Raw genomic sequence first — 19,992 nt, 5'->3', positions numbered from 1 at the left:
GAAAGGAAACTACTGAAAGTACAGAAAATGTAAGCAGGGCTTACCAATCATGCCAGCATAGGAGCCCAGACATGCCTGGTAGTTGTCCGCAGGGCAGCTGGTGATTGTCCGGTAGGAGGCTCGACAGTTGGCGTGGAAGTCTGCCAGGCGGGACCTGGTGTCGGGAAAAGACCCAAGGAGGAAACAATTTAGTCTGGCAGCCTGCTCCAGCCTTCTCCACACTGCCTGGGGCTCCACATTGCAGATCCTAGAACCTGAGGAAGCCAGCAAAGCGGGGAGTAGAAGGTGAAGGGAAACCTATAGAGCTGGGCATACTGCAATTTAAAAGCCCAAGCCATGTACCTGTAATACCAGCACTTAGAGGGCTAAAGAAGGAGGCTTGGAGGCCAACCTGAGCTACATAGTGAGTTCCAGGCCAGCCTGGAACATAGTGTGAGACCTGTCTCAAAAAAGCAAAACTAAAGAACCATTCTTTATATGGTTCTTGCTATCAGAAAATCAGAAGGAGGTGGGGCCGTGCTGGTAGACAGTATCTAGGTCTGGGACAGGGACAACTAAAAACTTAAAAAATGTCCTTATCCTGGAAAACATTACTCTTCCCAATTCAAAGTGGATCTAATGATCCCTACCCTAGCCTGTAGCTGGAAGAAGCCAGAACTCAGAGAGAAGGAAGAGTCTCCTTAGGGTAAGGCATCTCCTCTTTCTCATCTGGATTCTTCTGCATCGTCACAGGGCAGGCAGCCCCTCTCCCTGCCTCCCCAGCTCACCAGGCATAGCCTACCTTTTAAATGTTTCTCTTCAAGACCTAGCATGCCATCACCCATTGTCATCAGTACCTGTGACATGGCTTTGTAACCACCTATGCACAGCTCAGTCATGCTAAGTCAGGAGCAGGTCCAGCCAGGCCTGTTCTTTAACCCCAGCCTCAGAGCTGAATGTGACACAAAGCCACACCCTTGGTTAGCTCCCTTTTTTCTCCCTCTCACCCTAGTTCTCAAAGGTTTCCATCAGCCTGGACTGAGGAGGATGCTTCCTCCTTATCCTGTGTAAGACAACCATCACCTCTTACAGGGGGGTGTCCTTCCCATGTTACCTCATTGATCAGCCCCTCTCAGTCTCTGATAGCATAGAGAAAGCATGGTCCCACTGACACTTCAACCTCAGACTTCTGGCTTGTATAACTGTAATGGAGTCTGTTTCTGCCATAAGCTGCCTGGTCTCTGGTACTCTGGCACATCCCTGGAAGACACTATAGGGTTTTCAAAGACTCCACTTTGGCCAAATCTCCCTCGAGAAGGAAGCAATAGGAGAAAATAAAGGCAGAATGGAGATCCTGCAGAATCCTATACTGTGAGCAGCCACTGTTTGAAATCTTCCCTAAGTTGTTTAAACATCTTCCCTATGGATTGTTTAAACACACTCTCTACTGAAATGCAAGTGTCCATTTCAATTCCATGTGGGCATGTATAGAACCTATCTCCTACTTCCTGCAACGCCAAGGCCACCAAAACCTTCGACACAGGTATGTTCCCATGGTCGTGTGGATTTGTCCTTTTTCTCAGTATAACTACACAGAAAGTCTAGATCAGGCAACTTAACAGCACAGAGACTTGCTGTCATTGTTTTGTTTGGTCTCCCCAATAAGAACATCCATTGCTAACAAGGCGACTTTATTTCTTTCTTCATCCATATCCTCCAAAACCCTGTTAATCATGGATGGTAGATATCCCTCATCTTTGTTCCAACTTGGAGCATATCCCCTGACATGTGTCTGACAGAGTCAAGATGGGAATGGTAAGAATGTCAATATGGAATTAGAAGGGAGACCCAGTGACACGTTCAAGGCAGCAGCATGCTCCCCACTCCACTGACAAGGGCACAGGGCTTTGGTGAAATGTTACTATCTTCTCAGTTCCTTACAAATATGCCCAAAACTGAGCTGAAGGATCCAGCTAGACCTGTACCTGTTGGAAGCCTCCTGAACTGCTCCCATCGCCACCAGCATCCAGAGCAGTTTTTTCCTCTCTAACAAGTTTGGCTCCAAGATCACACAGTGATGCTAGAAACCCTGCATATCTTTTGTCTGGCTTCAAAGTGCAAGGAGCCTCTGAAAATCACCAACTCAAAGGCTGGAGAAGGAGTGGAAACATAAACAGAAGAAATGAAAAATGTTGTTTGAGAGATCTAAGACATTTCACTAGCAAAGGAGAGATCAACCAGGCCCTATAGGAGAAGTGGGGGTGAGGATGCAAGCCAGAGAACAGAAGGTGAAAGAGTACAGAGCCCTCCAAGAGTTGTGGCCAGAGGGGCTCCTGAGCTGGCAAGAAGGATGTCGGTCCAGCTGCTGGGAGAGCCATCTGTCACATGATAGTGCTCAAGCCCTTGTTCTATTGTGTGACCTGAGGCTCACTGGCTACGTCTCTGGTACTCAGTGTCCCCACTTAAATTGAAAGCTATGCTTGCCCAGAGCTTCAGTAAAGCAGTGAGAGATACTGGACAAAGCAGTTCCCAACATAGATAGGAATCATCATCTTCGCTGTCTTCTCCCTCGGCACTCTGCCTGGCAAGTGCAAACAGGAAATAACTATTCATGACCCACAGAGAACAGAAACACACCCCTTGATCCTGTGTGGGTAACGTGAGCATGTCACAGGAAGGGAGGGCTCCAGAGGCAGCTTGCAAGAACCCAGGAAGACCCTGCCCTCCTGAAACCTTTGATCCTTCCCTTGCCACGATGAACACAGGGGAAAAGGCAGAGGCTCTGAAAACTAGGAACTGTGCACAGAGCCCCGCCCCAGCCAGGCCCCCAGGGTAATGTAGAGGGAAAACACCATCTCAGTCTGGTGTGGCTCCAGCCTACTGCCCTCAAAGAAGTCTGGTGGTTAGTGCCAGGAACCCCAGAGGTGACAATGCTCAGAGTAAAGGATGTGGATTTGGACTGCCGGTTGGTGAGGGGATGGGAAGGGAGGGAAGCAGCTAGGCCTTCTGCTATCCTCTTCACCACTCTCAGCATCAAGGCAGCTTGGCAAGCAAAGGGGACAAATGGGGCCATTTAGGAGGTTGCCAAGTCCAAGTCTCCAGGAGGCCTTTGATTGCTCAAGTTTCTCTCTGCCTCTCAATCTGTGATAAACCCACAGCAGCAAGCTTCCTCTGCCAGGACAAGAGACCAAGTGGAGTCAGTTTCCTTCAGGCTCTTTACATACTCCAACTCCAGCACAATGAGAACCAACCACATGAGCACTCCAGCCCAAACCATTCTATGTGGGGTGCCAGCTGGTGATCGCCACCTCCTCTAGGCAAAATGTCACTCATCCCCCATACACTGGGATGTCACCAGTCTCTTGGTCTCTGTTTCTATTGCCAAGAGCTCATCTTTACCAGATCAGTCCCCCACTTCACAGATGTAAGACAACCCCCCCCAGAAAAGAGATCATGTAGAGAAATCATTGAGAGGAGAAAGCAGGCAGATGAACAGAGAAAAGAGCAGAGAGCCAGCAAGAGAGCCGAAACGCACACAAACTAAATTCCTCTCAGCTGAGCTCAGGGGAGCAGGTGGATTGCCCCAAAATCACAAGCCCTCTTTGGGTCTGGTTCATCAACAGCTGTGGCCTATTCAATCACATGGAAGCAGCAGGAGAGAGACACTTGACCCTAATTTGATGAAAAGGTGGCCATATTAGATGCAGTACACTCATTTCATTTGAATTTCAGATGAACGTTGTTGTTATTATTATTATCATCATTATTATTAACCAGACTTGAGCACAGGCATACCAGGTCCACAATGGTCCTTGGGGTCACATTAAAGACACTTACATAGCAATCTGAATAAAGAAAGGGAGGAAGAGAGAGGGGAGAAAGAGAAAGGAGAAAGGAAGAAAGGGAAAGGTTTCCTCCCTTGCTCCCTGGGATATACTATCACTTCTCTGTTTTATTTTATAAACCAATCAATCATTTATTTTTAACCTAGCTGGGTCTCTGATAGTTAATTTTAAAAAAAAATGACTACTACTTAACTTCACTCTCTGATATTAAAAGGCTTTCTCTAGCCAAGCTTGAAACAATCAGAAAAAAAGCACAGTATGAAAAGGTTACACAGAAGCCCACAGAGATGGCTCAGTGGACAAAGTGCTTGTCTCACAAAGGAGGGCCTGCTTTCAATCCCCAGCACACATACACACACACCCCAAAAAACCAAACTAGGTATGATGTCACCTGCTTGTAATTCTGGGGCTGAGGAGACAGAGGTAGGAGGATTCCTAGAGCTCATTGGGCAGCCAAGCCTAATATGGCAGCTCCAGGCCAATGAGAGGCCCTTTCTCAGATGAAGGGAACAGCATCCCTGAGAATGACACCTGAGCTCTACGAACGTGCTCTGCCCACAACCACCACCAAACACATGTGCTCCACCCACAAACACATGTCCTCCACCCCAGCCATTCCAAACACATGCCACCCTCCCCCCAGAGACACACATTAAAAGTTATATTAATTAATACATTTTTAAAACCTGCCCTAGGAGCCCACACCTGGCAAACTACCACACATAGCCCAACCTGGCACACCAGACTGGCAACACCTCAACCCCAGACATCTGCAACTTTTCCTCAGAAGCACTCTCCAACCCAATATTCAAATACAGCCCAGCTTAAGGCTGATCTAAGGCAGCTTCACCCCTCCCCTATTCAAGAAGCCTCCTCCAACATAACTACTACAAAAGATACAGGCCAGCAGGAACTCAGACAAACAGCGCCCCACACCCTGCGACTGTGTACAACTGCCAGCACCTGCTTAGAGTACTCTGCAACTGAACCAACACGAACTGGCCTGGCACACATCCAGGTGGCAAGTACTACTCCAACCGACCAGCTATAAGCAACTCAATCTGGTATGAACCAGTGAAGCCCCCATCTTATTACCTGCCTCTTCTCTGCCTAGTCTCCTCCAAGTTTCCCATTCCTCTGCTCACACCCAGGCTCCAGCTTTTTGGGCAGAAAACACTTAGCAAAACATATCGAACAACCTAACCTCAGATGTCCCGGTCTCATAAAAAACAAAAAAAAGCAATAAAATGAAATTGAAAAAAAAACCCACAGTCCCATAGTCGTGATCCACAAGGAGAATTATTTAGATGAAATTAAAGACACAGAATTCAAAACAACAATTATAAATAACTTCAAAGAGGTCAGAGAATTTAAAGAGAGTACAAACAGTTGAATGAACTCAAAACAGGAATAAACTGAATGTAGTCCAAGTAAACACAAGAAAATATCTTAATGAAATAAGGAAGTTCATTCAGAATATGAAGATAGAAGTCAATGAAGAAGCAGAAATACCAAAGAAAAGTCAACCTGAAATGAATCTAGAAATGAAATTCTCAACTAGTGCAATCAAAAGTTCAGTGGATAGTTTCACAGACCAGATGGAGCACATGGAAGAAAGACTATCAGAGCTTAAAGACAAATTAGAGGAACTGAACCATTCAACCAAAGAAAATGGAAAAATCAAATTTTAATGCACAAACAGACCATGCAGGGTCTGTAAGATACCATAAAAGACCACATCTATTAATTATAGGTGTAGAAAAAAAAAGAAGAATAATTCCGGATCAAAGGCTTAGAAAGCATTCTCAACAAAATATAAAATAAAAGTTTCCAACCTTGAGAAAATATGTCCACACAGGTATAACAAGCCCAGAGAACACCAAATAGGCAGGGCCAGAAAAGAATATTTATCCACATGTGATGGTTAAAATGTATATATTAAAAACCCAACAACAGCAAAAGGACATTGAAAGCTCCAAGAGAAAGAAGCTCCAAGAAAGGTCGAGTCACATAAAAGACAAGACCGTTTGAATAACACCTGATTACTCATAGAAACTTTTAAAGCCAAAGATCTAGGAAAGAAATATTCTGAGCTCTGAGAGATCATAACTGCCAACTCACAATATTAAACTCAGTAAAGCTATCTTTTATAAGTAAAGGAGAAATAAAAACTTTCTGTGATAAAAACAAACTAAAGGAATTTATGACCATTAAGCCAACTCTACAGAGGATGCTGGAACGAACACTTGGGACTGAAGAGGAAAATAAATACATCCAAGAGACTATAGAGAAAAATATACAATACTAGGACAATTCATCACAGAAACTAAGGAAACATCACAAAGTCACCAAAACTACAGAAATTAATATATACCCTTCAGTAATAACTCTGAATATTAATGGTCTCAGCTCCTCAATAAAAAAAAATACAGACTAGCAAACTGGATTAAAACCCAAGATCTATCTATCTTTTTCCTGCTCCAAGAAACATACCTTACCATCAAGGGAGACATCACTTGGAATAAAGTTATTGAATGGAAAAGGGTACTACAAGCAAATGGAACTAGGGAACAAGCAAACATAGTTATTCTGATATCTTAGAAAAGAGACTTCAAAACAAAACTGGTCACAGGAAATAAAGACACTGCATACTCACCAAGGGGACAGTCAATTCATTATGGGGATATCAATTCTAAAAATATATGCACCAAACACAGGTGAACCTAATATTATAAAACAGATGTAAAGCAACAAATTAACCCAGCACAGTAACTGTAGGGAATTGGATATCACAATCTCATCAACAGACAGGTCACTCAAACAAAATTTAAATACATAAACATTGGCATTAAGAGACACCATAATCAAATGGACCTAATAGACATCTCTAAGACATTCCACCAAAACAGCAACTAACACATGTTCTTCTTAGTGGCACATAGAATGGTCTCTAAAACAGACCACAATTTAGGACACAAAGCAAGCCTTAACAAATAAAAGAAAATTGAAAAAACTTCCTGTATTCTGTCACACAATGGAATAAGTCTAGACATCAAGAGCAAGAAAACTCATAAGTACATAGACTTATGAGACTAAACAAGACCCTATTAAATGATAATTGGGTCACTGAAAAATATCAAGAAGAAAATAAACACTTTCCTAAAATTGAATGAAAGAAAATCACAACACACCAAAACCTATGAAACATAATGAAGGCCATCCTAAGAGAAAAGTTTATAGTGCTAGTTGCCTATATCAAAACTTCTAAACAATTTCAAATGAAATAAAACTTAATGGTGTAGTGTAAGACCTTGAAAAAATAAGAATAAACAAAATTCACAAGTAGTAAACAGGAGAAAATGATTAAGATTAGAGCAAAAATTAATGAAATATAAATTATATAAACAGTATAAAGAATGAGTAGAAAAGAGCTGGCTCTTTAAAACAATAAGCAAGACTAATAAATTGTTAGCCAAATAACTAAAGAGACAAAAGGAATATCCAAATTATCAAAATTGAGATGAAGTAGGAGACATAACAGATACCAATGAAAATCATAAGAAAATTATAAGGCATATCCTAAAAACATATATATTCCACTTTTACATTGAAAAGTATAAAAGAAATGAATGAATTTCTAGATGCATATGACCTACCAAAATTATATCAAGTTGAAATAAAGTTTAAAGAGACCTATAACCAACAATAAGCCAAAGTAGTAAGTAACAAACAGAAAGTCCCCAGGATTTCTCCCTTGTTAACACAGATGCAAAAAAATACTCAATAAAATGCTAGCAAACTGAATTCACTGCAGAATTCTACCAGACCTCCGAAAAAGATCTACAGCCAATGCTATTCAAATTATTCCACAAAACAGAAAAGGAGAAGACTCTTCCAAACTCTTTTTCTTCCAAACACTTTTTATAAAGCCAGTATTGCCCTAGTAAACCAGACAAAGACATAATGATGAACAATAACGTACACAACACTCTCCCTGATAAACACAGTTGCAAAAATTCTCAATAAAATACTCAAAAACAGAATTCCAGATTACCTCAAAAAGATCACCCATCATGATTGAGTTGGGTTCATCCCAGTAATGCAGGGATAGGTCAGCATCCCTAAATCAATAAATATGAATTCACACTAGTACTGCAAACCAAAACTATGGCTGAAGCTCTTGGGCACCAGGGAAGAATCCACTGATGCTTAGCTAGACTGACATAGCAGCAAATCACTTTCTAAATGTGATATGTGTGTACCTACAGTCAAAGGATACCCTTGTCCTTATCAGAGAAGCCTTCCTTTGCAATGAATGGAGGCGAATGCAGAGACCCTTGGCTGCACAAGATGCTGAAAATAAAAGACGGTTGAGGGCTCAGCCCTAAACGAGATTTTAATACTCTCTTTGTTAGCCTTAACTGTTAACTTCACATAGCTTAGAGTCATCTGAGAGAGACTCAACTGAGGAATTGACCAGATCAGATTGGCCTATGGACTCTCTGACCAGCTTACTCAGGGAAGAGCTACCCAGAAAGCCCTGAATACTGAGGAAAGAGGCATCACTATCAAAAATGACAAGGATGTGAGTTGTGTCTGTATCTAAAATTTTTAATATGAAATCATGTTAAGGGATTAAAAAGCAACAGTCAGCATGGTTTATGCCCCCTGGTTACAAACAGGGAAAATGTTACACTGAACACTGAGGAAATACATAAGGAAATTTCAAAAGACAGTACTATTTGTGTTCTCTTTTACTAAACTTTCTTAGAAGTTTCAATTATTTCTTGAAGTTTAATTGAACGAAGCCTTGGGAATCCTGCCTTATTATAAACAATAACTTCTCTAGGCCTTCTATTAGAGAAAATTACTTCAGTTCTGAAAGTATCAGCAAATTCAACCCATTCTATCCTGTGATGAAGAGACAGAGAGAAGTCCCAGTCTTAAGAAGGCCTGCTCTTCATTCTGGCAGCCCCAGTTCCTGGGAGTGGCCATGTTAGGGAGAGACTTGGTGATGTCCTGAGAAAGGCTGCCAAACAATTGGGAGCATGGAGCTGCCAAGGACTTCCCTCTTGTCCTCCAGATCCTCTGTGGAAAAATCCAGTCAGGTACCCAGTCTCTCCCATGACCATCTGCTGGGTTTGAACCTTGGCTCAGCTTGGTCTGAATGACTGACTGAGGTCATTCAATGAGGCCCTCTTTTCTTTGCCTGCTAAATGGAGGTAGCAATGGCACTGAGCTTATGTGGCCCTTAGAAGGAGTCAGTGAGCTATCTGATGTGGGCATGGAAGTGTCTGGACAGATTCTGGTTCAGCCAGTACCCTGCCAGGGTTTGCTCTTATAAGGATGAATGTGATGGGTGCCATAACCAGGGGAGGAGCTCTGTTCCTCCATGCCAGAGTCACTATACTCCTGACCAATAGGTAGGACACACCTCATTAACCTCACCACATGGTACTCTGACAACAATGCTCCAAAATCAGCATCATTATCGATGTTTTACAGATAAGGAGGCCTAGAAAGACAGATTAACTCACTGAATAGCACAGCACCAGGCCAGGAGACTTAAGTTCAGATCTAAGCTCCAAACCCAGTAGGTTTTCCCTGCTGTGCAGGTCAGAACTCTCCCACTTTTCTCAGCCCCTCACTTCTACCCTATGACAGAGAGTCTCAAGCCACGGAGACATAATTCTCTTCTGGGGCGAAGCCAGAAAATAACTGGGTACCACCTTCCTCCTTTCCCATCATCCAGTCTGGAGTGCACACCATCTCTCCCTTGGGTGAGCCAAGATGGTGCCCATGGCAAATAATGACCTGGAAGTGGTTGTGGTTACAGCCACTGGATCCCAGCTAACCAGAAGCAATCAATCAGACATAGTCTACCACCGGAAGACCTGTATGCTAACCCCAGTGAAGGACCCACACCTTCTCTTGGAAAGAGCCAGCAGGACCAAGGTAGGACGAAGGCAAACCCAAACCCACCTGGATCTCCACAAGGAGATGTCCAGGTACAGCCCTCAGGCTGCTTCTTTCTCCAAGAGATTGTCACTGGATACACCCCTTCATGTCCTCCCAAAACACATCCTTATTTTTTCCACTTCTTCTCCATCCCTTCACCTGTGTTCCAAATCTATTATTACTGGGTAAGAGGAGAAAGGAATTAAATGTATGCATCATTTGATTTTAATTGAAGGACTGTTCTATTTCATTGAACTGCTAAGTAAGCTGAACAGGAGATTGTGTTTACATAAGCAAACCCCAAGTCACTATAGACTTGCTGTCACATTAAGTCAATACTTATGAAGGCTCTCTATTTAATTATTCAGTGAGGATTGACTTATTATTGTGTTAAGAGTGTGGTTAGCCTTGAGCTAGGTAGCCAGCCAGCTGAAAGATTTCTTTTAACTTTCTCTGAATGCTGATATGGTTCTTGCTAGTGGTGTGAGCTTAGGTTTCTTCCTTTCTTCCTCCTCACCCCTGCCTCCCTCCAGCCTCAGAGCAAGGCACTTCAAGTCCATCTCTCTTCAGCTGGGGGCAGCAGGTGATCCTGCATGGTTGACCTTTCAAATGGTCTTTCTAGGATGGGTAATTTGCCCTAAGAGCTTAACATTGGAATTCTCACCCAGTCAATTCCCCTCTCCTTAGCACAGTAATCCCAGCCTTTATTCTTCCCATTTCTGACTCTGAGGGCCTCTTACTCAAAGCCCCAAAGCCTTCTGCTGCCTTGTTATTCCCAGCGTTTTCCCTCCCTCAGAATGTGTTTCTCCATCTTTGCATTCCAAACAAATGGCATCACTCCACAGCATACTGTCCTAAAGGTGTGAAGATTCAGACATGTTCTTACAGCAAACTTAACGTGGGAAGGCAAATCCAGAGTGGAAACTTCACCTCAACTTCAGACCAACTAGAGACGCACAAGAATACAGTAACTAGGAGCGGCTTGAAGCCTAGACACCTTAGTTCAAACCCCAGCTCTCAGTCACAAAGGTACATCCTTGGATTCCGCACTCACACACCTTTCAGTAAGTACCACATCCATGAAAGGATGCTAGTGGATTCTGGGAAGAGAAACAGAGATTACCACAGAGCAACTGGGACTAATGCTTAGCATGCTGGCCCCAGCTTTCAAGAGTAGCCCTCTGTGAACTGAGATTAGGAGAAACCCCTGGACTTCTATAGCCCACCATGCACCAGTCTGACCCCCAACCATAACTGGAGTAATCTCCATCATCTTGTCTATCCTCAGCTCCCCCTCCTCCCACCCTAAAGCCAAGTAGCAATAGTAACATAGTGGTCCATTTCCCAACCTTGTTTCGTAAATCTCCTTCATCACTCCACTTGCTAAAAATACCTTCCTCCAGCCATGTCCTCCTTTAAAACTCTTCTAGTTCCAAAAATTCTAAATTCAGGTCAGTCACATACCATCTCTTCCAAAAAGCCTGAATACCTTTATCTATCTCTGAACATGTTCCATAAACTCCAGTCATGGCTTGTATCATCTATCGTAATTTACATTTTTCCTATGTACACAAGGCTGCCCTCATACTCCTGACCCTCCTGCCTCAACTTCACAAGTAATAGCCGATTTTTTTTTGCCATGTTTCACTTACTAAACTATGAGTTCTTTCCGAACAGAAACTGTCTCATCCATGTTTGAATCTTCAGTGCCCAGAGGTATGTATACCTCTGGACACATATGCTGCACAACGATGACTCATTAGCCACTGGATGGAGGGCTACATGAAATGATGGACAGATGAATGGTAGACAGGAGGATGGGTAGGTAAGTATATAGATGTAAGTGGATAGATGGTGGGTGAGTGAGTCGGTGGAAGATGGATTGATTAATGAGTGCTCTGCTTGAAAGAATGGAGAGCTTTCCTCTAAGCAGCAAGAAACCTGAGAACCCTGCTTCCCTTGAGAAATAAAATTGCAGGCAGATCCTAGCTGTCAGCATAGCAAAGTGTGTCAATGCCGCATTTACTTGGGTACCAGCATAGCTTAGGACCCAAACACTCCCTACACTGAGTTTTGTCTTTTCTCCTTCCTGTGATCCTGCTTGGTGGTTGTTAAGACTTAGAAATGTCTCTCTGCCATCTTTGGTAATAGCCATCCACTAAAAGAGACCCCAGTGGCCTACAAGAATTAACACGCGTCCTTAAGCACCAGTTTTAACATGAAGAAGTGGCTTGGGGACCTACAGAAGAGAAGCCAATGTGTCCCTGTGGGGAAGAATGGCTAGTTAAAGTATCCATTCTCCAATGAGCAGAAGAGCTAAGGGGCCACTGATAGAGCAGAGTATTGGGGTCAAACACCTGCGCTTACACACCACAAACCCTCAGAGCATTACTGCACCCTCTTAGTGCCTGGTAGCTGGGACACAAATGCCCAGAAGATACACTGGGGGACAAGACACAACCATATACTAAAGTACTTCTACAAAGTGAAATGTACTGTGTACACACGGATCACACTTTCCTTCTAGGAGCAATAAAAAGGGAACATTCTGTTCAATTCTCGTCTTAGCCTGGCTGGACAGACAAGATCCCTGTGCAGAAGCTGAAGTGGGGAGAAGGGACAGGTGAGGGCAGAGCATCGGAGAAGCTTGTGTGCCGCAGCACGGAGCCACCAGGAAGCAGGAAAGAGCAGGTATGGCTGGGGTCTGCTCTGAGAAAGTACAAGAACCCTTGGACCTTCAGCTCCCTCCTCTTGGACCTCCATTCAGGCCTTTTAAAATGGACGACATAAACAAATATTTTTCCAATCAGGCAAATATCCGGGCAGCTATGCCACCGCTAGGCGTCCTTCTCATTATATAGACTAATGAGAACACTGTGCTTCTCAGGAGCAATTTATCAAGGCAACATCCATTATAAATGACTTTTTTTTTTCCTGAACTAACAAAGGATATGAGGCTAGAGAAACTGGTTAAAAGGAAATGTTTAGCTGATTCCAGAAGCCACTTAGAAATTAATTACCAGTCCCTTTGCTGGCCAGTACTTTCTCCTCTCTGTACCATTTTCTGCCTTGGACCCCCTACCCTGTCCACCCACCTCCAGGCACCTAGGAGTCTGAGAAAGAGAGTGTTGCTCCCTCCTGGGAGAGTGCTGCCTTTTCGGAGGGCAAAGTCTGAAGCAGTAGCGCTGGAGCATAGAAGACCAGATTATTTGTGGTCCCAACTTGCTGATGCAAGAAAAAAAAAAATACAGCAAACTGCCATTGCTGAACTCAGCTTTTTTTTTCTTTTTCTTCCTTCTCTCTCCTTCGCTGAGGTTAGTGTTTTACAAAAGAGGGGGGGGCTTTGAAACAAAATAAAATCTATAAACTAGGGGTTTCCAACCTGTCAGTATAAGGTCAGCACACAGACATTCAGGATAGGGTACAGGCCCTTCGGCTTACATACACACAGGGAGTCTCTCTCTCTCTCTCTCTCTCTCTCTCTCTTTCTCTCTGTCTCTCTCTCTCTCTCTGTCTCTGTCTCTCTCTCTCTCTCTCACACACACACACACACAGAGAGAGAGAGAGAGAGAGAGAGAGAGAAAGAGAGAGAGAGAGAGAGATGCAACACGTGCCCTGCTACCAACTCCTTAGAGATCTAAGGTTACTTACCCTTAGATCAAAAGCCTTCATCCCACCCCCACCTCCACCATACCACACCCCACAGCAATCAGAAACCTTTTCCCTAAGCCCTGCATCTCAAGTTCTCTCTCCATCTCTCCCTTTAGCTCTCCCTCTGATGTCACAGGAAACACCATGAGCTGTGTGCATAGTCATGACCGCATAGAACTACAGAGAGTCTAGAAACTGACAGTCAGCTTCCATCAGTGAGTGGACCAGATGCAGATCAGAGGGGACACAGCAGACGATTCAGGCCAGCACAACAAGTAGTCACTAAGACCCAATAAAATTGTTTGCTATGTTAGTTTTCTTGTGTGATGAATCCCTGACATAATCATATTAGAGGAAGAAGGATTTATTTGACTCACAGTTCAGGAAATATAGTCAGTCATGGCAGGGATGGTATGATGGCTGGAATGTGTCAATCCATGACATCAAAAAAATTATGGCCTGGCTTTGCCCATATGGTATTAAATAGGAAGCAGAGAACTGGACCAGAAGCTGGGCAGACCTATAATCCTCAAAGCCCACCCCTTTGGCCCTGAGTCCATCATGATAGTATTTACATAAGATTTTGCAACTTCTCCCAACTATTCCTCTAGTTGGAGACCAATGATTCAAACACATCTGGAGGACATTTCACATTCAAACTAAATCTTTTGTCCTCTAGAGACTTCTACTATGCAGAACTAAGCATCAGGTTCCTAGAGCTTCTGAGGATCTGAACTAAAGCATCTAGCTTCATCCAAGCAGGCTTCAACCAAAGATGTTGACAGCTATGTGATGACATAACACATGCAAGGCCAAGCAAGGAGGCAATCCTTCAGCCTATTAAATATTTTCATACGTTTATCTTAATGCCTTCACACTCAAGTACCATTCTCATGTCTACTGACGTCCTTCATACATGTTACATAGGACTCTGACATGGCAAAGGCTCAAGGAATAGATGCAGGACACAAGAACAAGGTACAAATGAAAGAAAATCCAGAGTGGGGCATGAGTGGGGGTGGGGCCCCAGCATACTAGAAAGAGTTGGAAATTGATGAGGCAATGGGCAAGTATGGTTGAGTGGATCCTGAAAAGAAGATCAGAAGATGTCCTAAAATATCAGGATACAGAAGCCGCTCCAGGACAGCTAGGCTCCAACACAAGGAAGAAGGAGGCCTCTGAGTGCCCACCACCAGCCTTTCATTGTCTCCAAGAAAGCAAGTAGTAGGGAATCTCTGGGCCAACCTGGAAAGCCTTAGGCCCCAATAGAAACTTTCACTCAGAACGTACATCCAAGACTACTCACTTCACGCTCTTCTCTGTCATCTGACAAAAGGTCAAGACTCGAAACTAAATGGACATTGGCACTTCCTGTAAAACAAAGCAGTTCCTTCATCCCACCTCTGAAAGGGGATCTGAGATAAGAAATGACATCTTAGTGTGTAATCCAGGGCGAAGTCCCTGACGGGGGCAGAAGGCAGGAGCTGACTCAACAAACAACCCTAGCAGAGAATGCCAAACAAGGCAGAAAAAAACATAGGTAGGTGGAGAAAAATGGGTAGAAAGCCAGAAACCACAGCCCAGGCCTGGGAAATGAGAGGATGGCCTACATAGAAGGACTACATCCTCAACATCACAGGGGCAAGGGGTGGGTGCAGGGCGTAAATCATGCTGATAACCTCTGATCTCAGGCCCCAGGGAAGAATCCTCCTACTTCCTACACAGGAAGTGAGCCTGACCCTGCAGATGGTCCTCTATAGGACCTAAGCATTTCTTAAAGTTCCCTCTTACTGCCCCTGACTAAGCTTTCTGTGTATGTTCTAATAGGAAGTCTGCATTTATACAGATATTTCTGGAAGTGGTCGTGTAGGAAAGCAAGAGTAGAATTGAGTGATCATCATTCTGGCGTGGAGGGCAATGACCTCTGATATGCAAAAATCTACAGCAATGAGGAAGGTAGCCAGCCACATGGCTGGCAGGAGGGCTAGCCTTTGAATAGCTAATACAATCCTCTGCAGTAGTGGTACATCTGCAAATAATGGGTTGATGAACATATTGCCAGAAGCCTTAAACAGAGCTCTTCTGAACTGTAAGACAAACCTGGCATAACATGTCAAGACCAGGTAGCTGCTGGCCTGCAGGAAAAGGGGTCAAAGTGGATCTATGTGCACAGAACGGAACATAAACGAAATCAAGAATAATGGTGTCTGGCGCTTAGGAATTGCTTACCCTCTCTCAAAACACACAACTAACTGTGACTCAAATACCAATGGATGTATGATAGCAGAAAGAGAGAGAGACAGAGAGACAGAGACAGGCTGACTGGCTGTAGGATACCTTCTTCCGTGTCTCAACAAGGCTATGATGATACCGCATGGCGCAAGCATAACCCTAGACCACTGGCTTTCCAAATTAAGATTTGCTCTCACTCAAGTTTGCATTAGTTGCTTCTCTATTGCTGTGGTAAGATGGCTTCAACGAAGCAACTAAAAGAAGAGTTTATTTTGGCCCTCAATTCCAGGGTTCAGTCCATCTTGGTGGAATGTTAGGACTGCAGGTGCTTGAGGCAGCTGGTCACACTGCATCCATGTCAGGAAACATAGATGGGGTTGGCAGTGGATGCTGTGTTGAACTCACTTTCTCTTTTTTGTACAGCTCAAGATTTAATCCCAGCAAACAATGCTCCTCCCAATGAGTGGGTCTTCCTACCTCAGTTAACCTAATCAAGATAATCCCCCATCAGGCATGCCCAGAGGCCTGCCTCCTGGGGGGCCTATAGATTTCAAGTTGACAATGGCAAATATTAATATCATATTGTCATACCTCAAACCTTTGAAAATTCATCATTCCTAACTTGTTCTACTCCAAAAGAAAACAGAAGAGGGGCTGTACATCCACTAGCTTATCCAGCCAGTCTAAAGATGTCACCAGATAGAGATTGGTATCTGCCTATAGCCAAGAAAAGTCTAGAGTTCCTCACAAAATTCAGCTCTCACTATAAACCAATGGGCTGCTGGGGTCAATGACAGGAGATTGAACAGGCAGAGTGGTTTCAAGAGAGAAGGAAGCCAGAGTAGAAGCCCTACAGGGAAGTCCAGTGCCCAATGCCAGGCGGGGGATAGGGCCAGGCGGAGCCAGCCCAGGTATTTGAACTAAAACCTGTACTTTTCACACTGACACTTTTATGCTATTTGTGTTTTCTATAATTATTTCTTTTTAGCCCTGCCTTAGCATTTGCTGAGAAACCTACCAAACTAATAATAAATAATCATAGCTAACAATTTTGAGTGTTTACTATGTTCTGCTAAGCACTTCTAAAAGCATTAATATGTTTAATACTAGTAAACACCCTGAGATAGACAGGCATTGCAAAGTGCCCCAGCTGACAGAGAAGAAAGGTGAAACTCGCAGTTGCTTACTGACTCACAGATCCACTGCAAAGTGCAGGAGCTGAACTAGAACCCTGGTCTATGAGCAGAGCAGGGATAAAGTTGTTTGCTCCATCAGAGAGATGGGCAGGGTTGGCTGCTGTTCGACATCCATTGAGCATCGCTTTTGAGGTAGGGAACAGGATAGTGGTAACAGAATCCTACTGAGATACCCGAATGAGGCTAATAGTCACAAAGGCAGAACCACAGCTGCCTGACCTTGAACGTTATAGCCCTTCCCTTGGGCCACATCTGGGCTCCACTCAGGGGCTTTTGAGACTTTCTGATCATGAAGAAAGTGACTTACAGTGACAGCCCACAAACATTCTCTAGCTCTCAACCCTCAAAATCAATGCTTCCTCTAGCCATCTCCTCCACCTAGGATACTCCACTAGAAACCCCTCCTCTCCAGCACCCCTTCGTGGGACAGTCTTCCTCAGCTCTCTAGCAGCACCTACCCCCATCTACACCCCTCCCATGAGCCCCTCAGAGCCACATTCGATTAGGTCTGCCGTGTTCCATCTTAAGGGAAAGAACACACAGTGATAACTGTTCATTATTCTCTGGCTGGTGACTCCCATAAAGTATGGGACCACCTACCCCACTGTATCACCTTTCTAGAACAAACCTAAAAAATGACCACCAAGTGTGCAGCTTGAGATGATAGTTCCTAGTCCTCTCTTAACTTGGGAGACTAGATGCTCAAGCTACTTTTGAAGGTCAGGTCCCTTTTGATGGTTCCACGGAGGATCCTTCCTGTCTCCAGCTGCAGGTGATACAGCACTCCTTGGTTTTTAGTGTCATCTCTCCAATCTCTGGATCTGTTGCCACAGACTTTTCTCCTGTGTCCCTACATCCTCCCTTCTCCTGACAATGACACCAGCCATTGGATTTGGAGCCCATTCTACAACAGGATACCCTCACTCTAACTGATTCTGTCTGAAAAGTTTGTTTACAGATAAGGCAAGTTCTGAAGTTCTGGGTAGACATGAATTTGGGGAGAGGCTACCCAACCTGCCACCTTCATGGATCCCGTCCTAATCCCAGAAGACCTTTGACTTCTTACTCCCAACCCATCTTGAATGAGATCTAAGTTCAGCCTTCTGTGTGTTCAGCCTCCATCAAGACCAGAGTTTCATTTCTCCAAGGGTCCCAGTCTCTACTGCCCATTTGCCCTGACAAGGGCGATCTTAATAATTCTTGGTGATATCCTGGGGAATAAATTCTAGTTTGATCCCCCACTTCTCTGAGATCTTCCAGGAAGACTGTGTGAGAACCTGGCCTTTGGACTCCCTTCACAACACCTGAAGAGACAGGACTAAAAGGAAATGTGTATACTTCTTATATTCCTCTACTACCATCCTAACCCCCCAAGGTTAGGAATGTTTGGTCCCACACAGGACAAGGGTAATGGTCAGCCAGGAGAGAAAGGCCTTCCTGGTAACAGACTAAAGCCTCCATACTGGCTTTTGCTCAGTCTTTGAGAACCCATCTGTTCTGAATACAACACAGTTAATCGCAGTGACATTCCATTTCCAAGGTCTGTCTAGACTCACAGAAAATATTTTGATTTGTTTTCCCAGGTATATGCTAATGAGGTTATTTGAACAATAAGAAAAAATTCTAACTGGATGATTAAAACACGTCTATGCATAAAGGTAGATGGTGAGTGAATCTGGGCCATCCTGCAACCCAGGTACACTGCATCTACCATGGATAGACTTGAAGAACATTCAGACACAATGGAGTAAATCACAAGCAGATGGAGGGAAGTGAACTAGCTTGCTGGGTTCTCTAACCCCGTGGGAACTTCCTTCCCAGCCTGGATACAGAACTGAAGCCAGGAACAAGCCCCAGAACCTATAATGGTTCTCAGCCCTCTCCAAATAAAGAAAATTGTCCAGAAAGCACAGGGGGGAAAATGGGTCCCTAAGCCCCACAATCCAAGATTTTGTTTCCCTAAGTTTCAGGAGAGACTGGAATCAGGGATTTATTAAGCACCACAGCTTACTGATGTGTGAAGTCAGTGGACTTTGCCCAGGGACTCAGTGAAGGTTATGAGGATCTTCTGCCTGTTCAGATCTCTTTTCCACCTGGTACCTTGAAGGTGGTCAGTAGCCAGCTGGCAGACTCCCCATATTGCCCAGCACTTGGAGCAGATCAAGACCCAAAATATAGATCTGCCAGCCCCAGGGAGCAAGTCGGACCTTGTGACAGGGCCCAATCAGGATATGACAGCCACTTTCTGTTTATCACCTCATCTCCTGCACCTTGACATAGCAATAAATTAACCTCTCAGCCTATTCTTGTTATACTCTGGGGCATTTTGGACAGGCACTCCTTCATAGATGCCTATATGCTAAGGGCAGCCAGGGTTTCCCCTCCACTTCAGATCCATGAGGAGCTCCCATGGTTATCTGTAAGCAATCATTAAGTTGGGGAAAGATTCTAGAAGATAAAACTAGGGTCTAAGAAACCACTACCCTTATGACTCCTTCCAGATTTTCTCTTTCTACAACCAAAGAGGATTGCAGCTTCAGTATAGAGATACGTTTTATAACAATGTTTGAGTCAACACTTGACAGCACTTAATCCCAACGAGATCCCATTACTCAGTGACATCATAGCATCTTTGTCTGAATGACTGTGCTCCAAGATGTTCACATGACAACAAAATTGCCTAGTACCACACTTTTCAGGAGTATTCTCACCATTAAGTGGAATGTGAGTGTGATTATTAAATACGTGGCCATTTCCTTACAGGTAATACCTATAATTCATAGACACTTTGGGAGGACACACTGGCAAATCTACAGACATACTTGCACAGATACCCTCTCTCATGAACTCTACACTCTGGTTCACTTAGGACAGTGACCTCACAATGGGCTTCATGAATGTAAGTGGAATCGCCAGGAAACCTCTCTCTGTTCTTCCAGCCCAAAAGCCTTAGGACCCCATTTCTCCCTAACCTACAAGGTCCTATGTTTCGGGGTTTACACAGAAGGTGGCCCCAGTTCCTGCTGTTAAATATGTGAAGTCAGTTAACTCAGAGATGCAAAACCCAGGATGCCCTAGAAATGTTACCTGCCATGATTAAGTTAACCCAGAAAGTCTAAAGAAGAGGCGGA

General features: G+C 44.1%; 1 protein-coding gene across 2 annotated transcripts in view; it reads right to left on the bottom strand.

The window, feature by feature from the left end:
* Positions 1–19,992, bottom strand: part of Gfra2 (GDNF family receptor alpha 2) — an 86,144-nt gene that overhangs the window by 10,745 nt on the left and 55,407 nt on the right. For both annotated transcript variants that reach the window (XM_028758731.1, XM_028758732.1), the window contains one exon: positions 45–154. In XM_028758731.1, coding sequence (XP_028614564.1) covers positions 45–154 — 110 coding nt within the window. The remainder of the gene's footprint in view (positions 1–44; positions 155–19,992) is intronic.

Source organism: Grammomys surdaster, unplaced genomic scaffold (assembly GCF_004785775.1).
Source record: "Grammomys surdaster isolate TR1022 unplaced genomic scaffold, NIH_TR_1.0 126219, whole genome shotgun sequence".
In the NCBI taxonomy this organism is placed as follows: domain Eukaryota; kingdom Metazoa; phylum Chordata; class Mammalia; order Rodentia; family Muridae; genus Grammomys; species Grammomys surdaster.
Note: the sequence above shows the minus strand (reverse complement) of the source record. Positions and strands in the feature narration are given on the sequence as shown.